The sequence below is a fragment of the Bubalus bubalis genome, chromosome 11, assembly GCF_019923935.1.
Source record: "Bubalus bubalis isolate 160015118507 breed Murrah chromosome 11, NDDB_SH_1, whole genome shotgun sequence".
In the NCBI taxonomy this organism is placed as follows: Eukaryota; Metazoa; Chordata; class Mammalia; order Artiodactyla; family Bovidae; genus Bubalus; species Bubalus bubalis.
Genome location: NC_059167.1, coordinates 77,962,686 through 77,974,177, shown reverse-complemented (window position 1 = coordinate 77,974,177; position 11,492 = coordinate 77,962,686). Strand labels below are relative to the sequence as shown.

The following is an 11,492-nucleotide window of genomic DNA, read 5'->3' as shown; positions in this document are numbered from 1 at the left end:
GCTCAGCAGAGTACCTGGCACACATGATTTATTTCAGTATATACTTGTCAATGGCAACCCACTCCAGTACTCTTGCCTGGAAACTCCCATGGACGGAGGAGCCTGGAAGGCTGCAGTCCATGGGGTGGTGAAGAGTCAGACACGACTGAGCGACTTCACTTTCACTTTTAACTTTCCTGCGTTGGAGAAAGAAATGGCAACCCACTCCAGCGTTCTTGCCTGGAGGATCCCAAGGACGGAGGAGCCTGGAAGGCTGCCATCTACGGGGTCACACAGAGTCGGACACAACTGAAGCGACTTAACATACTTGTCAAATGAACAAATTTTGTGGCTTTACAAAAAAAAAAAAAAAAAAAAATGGTATAATGAAGGACAAATCCCAGAGCCACACCGCCACCTTGTGGAGGGATAGTAAGGCTTCAGGAACATGGTTTTCTGTGCTCAGGGGTTTGTATTCAGCTCTCCCTGCGTCCCCCACCACTGTGTCGCTCACAGCACAGAAGTACAAGGCAGAGTCACTCCCGAGAACAGATGGTTTCTTCAGGTGGAAAGAGGTTTGGCTCTTGTTAAATTCAGCCTCAAAACCGTAGTTGCCTTTAACCAAGGTGTCCCCTCTGATGTATTTCAGAAGGAACTGGAGACCTTGATTGCGATGCTGGACATACCAGAAAAGATAAGGGCTCCCCGAAACTGAATAGGTGCACTTAACAGTCACTGGATCCCTTTCTGCGACACGGACCTCAGCTTCTGGCTGAGTCACCGACTGAGCTCTCAGCCCACCTGTAAAGTAACCCACAATACATCAGTGAAGCTTCTGAAAAAGAACGCAAGTGGGTAATACAAGTGCAAAACTGGAAGGGAGCATCACTCACTGAGTGTAAACAGAATCCCAAGTGTCCAGATGTGTGCAGAGGCCATGGTTCAAGCTGGGCTGGATGGGGGCTCCTTTGCAGCTCACGTTTGCTGGAGATATGGCCCCACCTCAGAGACTATGTTCTCCACGAGCACAGCGTTTTACAAATGCCCCCTGGTGCTTCCTGGCACCTGTATCTTCTCTCTGTAGAGCAAGCTCTTCTCCCAAACCTCCGTGAGAAGCAAGACTGCAGCACTTCCTGCACTCAAGACAAACCGCACAGTGCAGCGCCCCCTAGAGCCCACTTAGAATCAGGAGACTTTCTAGAGACTTTCTAGCAGCTGAGCTGCTTGGAGAAGGCAATGCCAACCCACTCCAGTACTCCTGCCTGGAAAATCCCATGGATGGAGAGGCTGGTAGGCTGCAGTCCATGGCGTCGCTAAGAGTCGGACACGACTGAGCAACTTCACTCTCACTTTTCACTTTCATGCATTCGAGAAGGAAATGGCAACCCACTCCAGTGTTCTGCCTGGAGAATCCCATGGACGGTGGAGCCTGGTGGGCTGCCGTCTATGGGGTACCACAGAGTTGGACACGACTAAAGCGACTTAGCAGCAGCAGCTGAGCTGCTTAACTAGTGACTCAGCAGTAAAGATTCCGCCTGCCAATGCAGGAGACTTCGGTTCCATCTTGGGTCAGGAAGATCCTCCGGAGGAGGAAATGACAGCCTACTCCAGTATTCTTGCCTGGAAAATTCCATGGACAGAGGAGCCTGGCGGATTACAATCCATGGAGTCACAAAGAGTCAGACACGACTGAGCGCGCCCACACACACACACACACACCCCTGGAGTTTCCAGGTCTTATCACAGGACCGGTCCTCTGGATGTCTACATTTTCCATCGGTGTTCAAGGAGAAGAATCAGGGATGTGTGACCCAAAGTGGGGAAAAAATTCATCCTGGGTCGAACAACTTTTAAATGGTTTATGCTCTCTCAAGATAATACAGGGACAGAAAGAAGGGAAAAGCATATTTTGATAGGATGGGGAAATAAATAGAAAAAAAAGAAGGGAAAGCATAGCATTGAATGGAGAGAGAAAGAAAAGTGAGAGACAAGAAAAAACCAAATAAAGGAAAAGAGTAAGGCAAGAGAAGATGAATGGTAAGAATGAGCTTATATGTGTCTTTAGAAATAATTTAGAGCTGACATCCAATTAAACCTCTTTGACCACAATATAACTTGGGTTTTTCTCTTGGTAAGGTCTGTTGGGACCCCTCCCTATGATATTTAAATAGTCATACAAGAAGAACTTGAACCTTCTCTTTAAACATTTTTAGAGAGAGAAAAGGAGGGATGGCGTTATGCTGCTGCTGCTGCTAAGTCGCGGCAGTAGTGTCCGACTCTGTGCGACCCCATAGAGGGCAGCCCACCAGGCTCCCCCGTCCCTGGGATTCTCCAGCGAGAACTCTGGAGTGGGTTGCCATTTCCCTCTCCAATGCATGAAAGTGAAAAGTGAAAGTGAAGTTCCTCAGTTGTGTCCGAGTCCTCGCGACCCCATCGACTGCAGCCTTCCAGGCTCCTCTGTCCATGGGAGTTTCCAGGCAAGAGTACCCGAGTGGGGTGCTATTGCCTTCTCCGGATGGTGTTATAAACTTGTTATAAATATTTGTCCTATTAAATAGTACGTTTTACAGCTAAAAAACTTCTATGAAGTTTTGCAAAAACAGAAATTTTCCACATAGAGAGACTACTTAAAACAGACTTCGGATGAAATACACATGGATTAAAAGTTGATGGTTAACTAAGCGTGAGGCATTATGATGATGACAAAGAGTTCATTTTAAGGGGAAGACAGGCTAAAGTTTTACACTAAAAAATGCCACAGTAGCAGCAGAGTGATTATTCAATAGAGTCGAACATAAAGAAAATAAGCAAGTATCAGTAAAAAGAAGTTGTTTCTTTGATTTTCCTTATTTTTCTCTTAAGTAATATCCAAAGAAACCACTCAATTTAGAAAGAGGATAGAAAATCTCTTTGCTTTCAATCAGAAAAAAAAAAAACTGTGGAACATAGCTGTTTCTCAAAGCTTTGCTAAGGATCTCATACTTAACTAATTGAAACCTTGACCCTATTATAATGTCTTTCTTTGCAATATGTAAGTTATCTTTAAATAATAATCTTCAAGTCCCAAAGAGGCTTATGATGAATGGGAAAATATAATAAATTTCTTCTCTTTCTGTCTAGTGTTTAAGTGTTAGTGTTGTATCTTAAAAGGGACTGGCAGTCATCTCCAGAGGAATGATTGGGAAAAGCTTAAAGAAAGGAATATTTTTAAATACATGTGCAGGATTAGGGGAAATCTACAAGAGAAGGTAAAGCACTCTGGGACCAACAACAGTAAGTAGGCTTCACCACTCCTAGGCTTGAAGGGACAGAGGAGGAAGAAATGATCCCAGCCTGGGAGACCTGTAACTGAGGTGGACCCACAGAACCTGTGGATTTCAGCACAGGAAAGAAAACATAGCAGAATATAAACAGGCTGACCAGTCAAAACAATAGTCCAATATAGACTTTGTGCCATAACTAAATTTTCCAGGTAATTGCCTAATCTCTACTTCTTCTCTCCTATACAGATACAGCACACAAAGCATGTAGAACTATGCCTAGATAGTGCAGTGACTCATTGTGCTTACCTTCAACTATTTAATAATCAATTCCAAGAGACACAAATGAACTAAACCTTTAAGAGGCTACACATCCAAAGGATTCCTAGGGCATCAACTGAGCTTTCCGAATTGAACAAAATAGACTCACTAGTTATTCTTCTTATGTGCTTTATGAGATTGATGAGGGTATTATTCATTAAATGTCTATTGTGAGCATAATGTTAAGCCCATTACATTTCTTGACCTATTTTTCTTCCTAATATTTTAGGGATGAAAATATTAGGAGTTCAGGAATATTCAGTTATTCAAACCATCCTTAAAGAAATGGAACAAAGCTTTTAACCCATTCTTTTCTGACTGTAAAAGCATAAATCATATTGAGTAATTCAATTTTGATCATTTACTTTTTAAAAATACCTTACAATATTGGAAAGTAATTTCATTATCCTAATAAAGTTATACAATCATATTCTTATGTGCTACTTACCTTTAGAGGCTATCTTTTAACTGGGTGTATACCAAATACTGACTTCATATGTATGTGCCACTTCATCAAAGCAGCCCCTACATCATTGCTTCTAGGAGGTCCTCAGACATTTAAAGAACTGAATGAGCTACTGACCCCAAGAAAGAATTAGCAGCAATGCGGATATGACCAGCAGAAGGCAGAGCAGATCAACCTAGGGAGACCTTGGACAGCTCTACACCCACTGCATTGGACTCTCCAAGTTTAGACTCAGCCCTGCTGTGAATCTTTAGTCTCAGGAGCCTTAGAATAGCTTTCTCAACCAGGAATTTTTAATGAGAAGAAAATCTCCAAAAAAATGGGAATTTCTATATATGTACAAACTTCCAGGATTTGGGAGTACAGGGAATTTTACTCTCCTGTGAATGTTTCACAAGTCACCATTGAACTGAAAGCTTCATGATGCTTCTAACACTGCATTGTCACTGAGTTCTCTTCTTTATAAATGCTCTCTCATCAGCTGTATTTTCCCCTTCTTTTATTTCATTCTTGTCCCACTTCCCCTTTGGGTAAGAACACCTTTAGTGTTCGACATGTAAGCTGGAAAAAATCAAGTAAGGAGACTAGTTCTTGACAGTTTAAACAATAAAATCAAAACACCAACCTAAAAGGTAGGGTTTTCAATATGTCACTCCTCAATGAACTGAAAGGAACATCCTATAAAAACGAAAGGAATTTTCTGTCTCTTCTTTCTTGCCCAAGCAACGAGGGCCCATGTGCTCATTCCCTGTTTGTGGAGCAGCAAGAGCACATGTGCGGAACTCATGGAGAAGACGCACACGTGGCTCATACTCAGATATTTCATTTGCTGAAAAGGCAAGATTAACACAGTTTTAAACACGCAATAACCCAAAACAGAATATGCCTAAAGAAGTGGTACAAACATATATCAATGTATATGTGTATACAATTTGGATGTTACTAAAAGCAGAGAATGAGCTTTCCAGGTGCGCTACTGGTAAAGAACCCACCTGCCAATGCAGGAGACATAAGAGACACAGGTTTGATCCCTGTGTCAGGAAGATGCCCTGGAGGAGAGCATGGCAACCCTCTCCAGGATTCTTGCCTGGAGAATCCCATGAACAGAAGAGCCTGGCAGGGTACGGTCCTTAGAGTCACAAAGAGTTGACTCAACTGAAGCAACTTAGCACACACACAAAAGTAGACAATAGTGGCTAAAGCCTCAAGATCTGGATCCTGAGTCTGGGATTCTCACATCAAACTAGGATGAGCATTAGAACTGCCAGAGAGACATTTATAGAAAATACAGACTTCTGGGTCCCATCCCTGCAAACTATGATTCAGTTTCTCTGGAATGCAGGGGACAAAAAAATCTACTCTTTTTAAAAAACTCCAGAGACTTCTGATAAAAAAAAAAAAGTGGGTATCACTGATCTATCCTAGGACTTTAGTCTCTAAAGTGGGAAGGAAAGGACTAGGTAAAAAGACAAAGATAATTTAACAAAGATATAGGAAGAATATATTACAACTTATATTGTATTTAAGTTTTAAAATGTGGAATAAGATTGAGTTTTACTAATATTTCATATACTAGTTGACACTGGCATCCTCACTTAGTGTGTACATCAAAGTGTAATAAGTAAAATATCCTGAGAAGGTTCAAGGTTTCAAACTCAGGGCTGTTGGTAGTAGCTATTCACTCATTTGTTCCCTTTCAGCTAATTATACTATTGAATGTTTACTAAAGTACACTTTACAAAATGTGTGTGTAACTCCATGGACTATAGCCCTCCAGGCTCCTCTGTCAATGGAATTTTCCAGGCAAGAATACTGGAGCAGGTTATTATTGCCTACTCTAAGGGATCTTTCTGACCCAGGGATTGAACCCACGTCTCCTGCATTGGCAGACAGATTCTTTACCACTGAGCCACCTGTGTCTTTAAAAAATTCCCACAAACAGTGAAGCTGGCAGATAATATTTAAAATGCAGAAAGCAAGAAGAAAATAGCACAATGGACATGACTCTTCCTCTCTGCTATTTTCTTCTTGCTTTCTGCATTTGCATTTTACATATTATCAGCCAGCTTCATTCTCTTTGTGGGAATTTTTATTAAGACACAAGTGGTGCAGTGGTAAAGAATCAGCCATTTTACAAGAGAAAGCAAAAGTAATCGAGGCATATTTCAAAAGAAACAGATCAAAAGTGTTTCAGTTATCCAAAAGACAATTATAAACATAAATTTACAGAACCATTATCGAAACACTCCGTAAAAACTTATTTCCCTATGAACTTTTAGTATACATGGTGCTGTGCTGTGCTGTGCTTATTTACTCAGTCGGGTCCAACTCTTTGCGACCCCATGCACTGTAACCCTCCAGGCGCCTCGCTCCATGAGGATTCTCCAGGTGAGAGTACTGGAGTTCTGCTCCAGGCAATCTTACCAGCCCAGGGACTGAACATAGGTCTCCTGCATTGCAGGCAGGTTCTTTGCCATCTGAGCCACCAGGGAAGCCCAAGAATACTGGAATGGGTACCCTAACCCTTCTTCAGGGAATCTTCCCAACCCAGGAATCTAACGGGGGTCTCCTGCATTGCAGGCTCATTACAAGGTGAGCTACAAGGGAAGCCCATTGTATATAGTGTTTGGACTCAAATGTTTTTCCTGATAGTGCAAATGGAAAAGCTTGGGGGATGCTGAATTGGGAGTAGGCGGGGAAGCAGTTATTGTTCGTCTTTCTTCCACATCCTGCAAATGCTGTGACCTCTCCGTGTTTCTGTTCAGCTCTTCATGGATGCCCTGCTTCTGTGCACCTCAGAGCACAATAGTAAACACCCACATCTGCCGGCTGCACCTGGAGGATGAGCAGTGATGAAGAGAACCTCTCATATGTCATGTTGTAGCGTCCCTGTTGAGAAGGCTTTGAGCCCTTGATGAGGAGTCTTGGTGCAAATCCTGGGAAGTGAAGGTACCAGAGGAAGTCGTAAACATCGGATATAGAGTGATTACAAGAAATTTCTGCCACAGCTCCCTCCAAAGAGACCACAGTGGGAGACTGAAATACTTGCTCCTTGCTCTCTGCAACTACAGGAAACAAACAAAAAAAAAAAAAAAAAAAGGTTGTGACTTTGAAATTGAAAACAAATTTTAAACAAAGGCATACATTTTTCCGAGACCAGATGGTGAAAAGGCTTACTCACCCTTCCAGAGAGAGCTGAGGAGGAGACCCAGCCACACTGCCTCCAGAGTGCTCTGCAAAGCCATGGCCAAAATGCAGCTGGTCTCAGGCCAGTTGCCTCAAGTGTGACACTCACAGGAAGCTGATTATAGGCTGCCTCTTTTGCATTTTCTTCTGTGTCATGACATCATCAGTCAGAATCTGTGAACCAAGAAGAATCACCACAATTCTGAGGCTACTTAATAACTTCATCTGTACTTTGTTCTGAGTAGGGAGTGTTAAAAAAGGAGATGCCCTGGAGGAGGAAATGGCAACCCAATCCGGTATTCTTGCCTGGAAAATCCCATGTACAGAGGAGCCTGGCAGGCTACAAGTCCATGGGGTCACAAAGAGTCAGACAGCACTTAGCACCTGAGCACACACACATCCTCTCAGAGGTCACCACAGCTGTGCATGTAAGAAGGCATTAATCATTTAAGAAGCTTGCTTCCCTCATTAATGGTGCCAGAAAGAGTCTCGCAATGATGGAAGGAGACTGATTCATCATTCAAACTAAAGTGATAGGTTCACACAAAATAGTACGCTGAACTTATCACATATAATATAATGCTATGCTAATATATTAAAAATAATTATCATGAAATCTTAGTGCCCATGGTAGATGAGCAATGCATATTTTTAAGGCACAAAAATTACAATGTAAATTACAATATTCATCAAAGTTTGACTCTTTGCATCCAAGGTGATCTCTGGAATAAGTATGGAAGAAAAATCTCACTTATATTTTTCTGTAACCAAAAGAAACTGGGTCTAGAAAGACCCAAAATTGCTTCTGGAGATGACCTTTTTTGGATAGTGAAAGTGAAAGTCACTCAGTCCTGTCCAACTCGTTGTGACCCCATGGACTATACAGTCCATGGAATTCTCCAGGGAAGGATACTGGAGTAGGTAGCTGTTCCCTTCTCCAGGGGGTCTTCCCAACACAGGTATCGAACACAGGCTTCCCACATTTCAGGCTTTTGGATAGTACCTATCTTCATTTTTTTGGAGAAGGAAATGCCAACCTACTCTAGTGTTCTTGCCTGGAGAATCCCAGAGACGGGGGATCCTGGTGGGCTGCTGTCTATGGGTACCCACAGAGTCGGACACGACTGAAGCGACTTAGTAGTAGTAATATCTTCATTTTATAGCCTGAGACTGTCCCATCTGTTACTAATGAGGGCTTAGTAGTTCTACCTGAGGGTTTTATACAGATTTTACTGGGATTTTACTTGAAAAAGAAGAGAACAGATTTCTGGCCATTCACGTTTCATACAGTAGCATTTATATGTGCACCAGCGCCGCCTAGTGGGCTCCATGGGAACTGATGGAAGGTCATGTCCCACGCAGCCTCTGAGACAGTCTTCATAGCTTCTCACAACCTGAAGAGATGGTTTTGCCCTTTGCTTTTGTTCAAATTCCTCTCCTTTTTCAATATCCATAGGGATATGAAGACTATAGAGAGGAAATAATCACCTTCTTAGAAAGCCTTCTGGTTAACAAAAGATGTTCCTCATTCAGGTGAGTGGTTATTTAAAATACACTTCCATAGAGTGGAATGTTTCCTTTCTTCATCCTAAAATGGTTGTTTTATTCATTTCCTTTTCTATCTTTTTTTAAATAGTCTCCCAGGTCAGGAAAGAATTTCCACAGTTTATTGTGATACACACAGTCAAAGGCTTTGGCATAGTCAATAAAGCAGAAATAGATATTTTTCTGGAACTCTCTTACTTTTTCCGTGATCCAGTGGATGATGGCAATTTGTTCTCTGGTTCCTCTGCCTTTTCTAAAGCCAGCTTGAACATCTGGAAGTTCACGGTTCACGTATTGCTGAAGCCTGGGTTGGAGAATTTTGAGCATTTACTTCACTAGCATGTGAGATGAGGGCAATTATGCGGTAGTTTGAGCATTCTTTGGCATTGCCTTTCTTTGGCACTAGAATCAAAAGTGACCTTTTCAAATTCTGTGGCCTACTGCTGAGTTTTCCGAATGTGCTGGCACACTGAGTGCAGCACTTTCACAGCATCATCTTTCAGGATTTGAAATAGCTCAACTGGAATTTCATCACCTCCACTGGCTTTGTTCGTAGTGTTGTTTCCTAAGTCCCACTTGACTTCACATTCGAGGATGTCTGGCTCTAGGTGAGTGATCACACCATCATGATTATCTGTGTCCTGAAGCTCTATTTGTACAGTTCTTCTGTGTATTCTTGCCACCTCTTCTTAATATCTTCTGCTTCTGTTAGGTCCATACCATTTCTGTCCTTTATCCAGCTCATCTTTGCATGAAATGTTCCCTTGGTATCTGTAATTTTGTTGATGAGATCTCTAGTGTTTCCCATTCTGTTGTTTTCCTCTATTTCTTTGCACTGATCGCTGAGAAAGGCTTTCTTGTCTCTCCTTGCTATTCTTTGGAATTCTGCATTCAGATGCTTATATCTTTCCCTTCTCCTTTGCTTTTTCTTCTCTTCTTTTCACAGCTATTTGTAAGACCTCCTCAGACAGCCATTTTGCTTTTTTGCATTTCTTTTCCATGGGGATGGTCTTGATCCTTGTCTCCTGTACAATGTCATGAACCTCAATCCATAGTTCATCAGGCACTCTGTCTGTGAGATCTAGTCCCTTAAATCTATTTCTCACTTCCACTGTATAATAATAAGGGATTTGATTTAGGTCATACCTGAATGGTCTAGTGGTTTTCCCTCCTTTCTTCAATTTAACTCTTAATTTGGCAGTATGGAGTTCATGATCTGAGCCACAGTCAGCTCCCGGTCTTGTTTTTGTTGACTGTATAGAGCTTCTCCATTTTTGGCTGCAAAGAATATAATCAATCTGATTTTGGTGTTGACCACCTGGTGATGTCCATGTGTAGAGTCATCTCTTGTGTTGTTGGAAGAAGGTGTTTGCTATGACCAGTACGTTCTTTTGGCAAAACTCTAGGCCAAATTTACCTATTACTCCAGGTGTTACCTGACTTCCTACTTTTGCATTCTAACCCCTATAATGAAAAGGACATCTTTTGGGGGTGTTAGTTCTAAAAGGTCTTGAAGTCTTCATAGAACCATTCAACTTCAGATCTTCAGCATTACTAGTTGGGGTATAGGCTTGGATTACAGTGATATTGAATGGTTTGCCTTGGAAATGAACAGAAATCATTCTGTCATTTTTGAGATTGTATCCAAATACTGCATTTCGGATTCTTTTGTTGACCATGATGGCTACTCCATTTCTTCTAAGGGATTCCTGCCCACAGTAGTACACATAATGGTCATCTGAGTTAAATTCACCCATCCAGTCCATCTTAGTTTGCTGAGTCCTAGAATGTTGACATTCACACTTGTCATCTCCCATTTGACCATTTCCAATTTGCCTTGATCATGGACCTAACATTCCAGGTTCCTATGCAATATTGCTCTTTACAGCATTGAACCTTGCTTCTATTATCAGTTGCATCCACAACTGGGTATTGTTTTTGCTTTGGTTCCATCCCTTCATTCTTTCTGGAGTTATTTCTCCACTGATCTCCAGTAAGATATTTGGCACCTACCTACCCAAGGAGTTCATCTTTTAGTGTCCTATCTCTTTGCCTTTTCATACTGTTCATGGGGTTCTCAAGGCAAGAATACTGAAGAGGTTTGCCATTCCCTTCTCCTGAGGACCACATTCTCTCAGACCTCTCCACCATGACCCATCTGTCTTGGGTGGCCCCACATGGCATGGCTTAGTTTCATTGAGTTAGACAAGGCTGTGGTCCATGTGATCAGATTGGCTAGTTTTCTGTGATTATGGTTTCGGTGTGTCTGCCCTCTGAATCCCTCTTGCAACACCTACCATCTTACTTGGGTTTCTCTTACCTTGGACATGGGGTATCTCTTCACAGCTGTTCCAGCAAAGCAGCCCCTTGAGGCTGTCTCTTGAGGAACCTATATGCAGGTCAGGAAGCAACAGTTAGCACTGGACATGGAACAACAGACTGGTTCCAAATAGGAAAAGGAGTACGTCAAGGCTGTACATTGTCACCCTGCTTATTTAACTTCTATGCAGAGTACCTCATGAGAAACAGTGGGTGGGAAGAAGCACAAGCTGGAATCAAGATTGCCGGGAGGAATATCAATAACCTGAGATATGCAGACAACACCACCCTTATGGCAGAAAGTGAAGACGAACTAAAAAGGCTCTTGATGAAAGTGAAGGAGGAGAGTGAAAAAGTTGGCTTAAAGCTCAACATTCAGAAAACTAAAATCATGGCATCTGGTCCCATCACTTCAT

The 11,492-nt window shown here is 42.2% G+C and overlaps 2 gene segments (V, D, J or C); both read right to left on the bottom strand.

Moving 5' to 3' along the window:
- Positions 1 to 358: 358 nt before the first annotated feature.
- Positions 359 to 1,120, bottom strand: LOC102392610 (the record flags this gene model as incomplete). The annotated part of the segment is given in 2 exon segments: positions 359 to 780; positions 873 to 1,120. Coding segments are annotated over 2 exon segments (468 nt in total), but the record flags the coding sequence as incomplete, so codon positions are not given.
- Positions 1,121 to 6,548: 5,428 nt separating this feature from the next.
- On the bottom strand, positions 6,549 to 7,521 carry LOC102391631. The segment is given in 2 exon segments: positions 6,549 to 7,091; positions 7,208 to 7,521. Coding segments are annotated over 2 exon segments (360 nt in total).
- Positions 7,522 to 11,492: the final 3,971 nt, after the last annotated feature.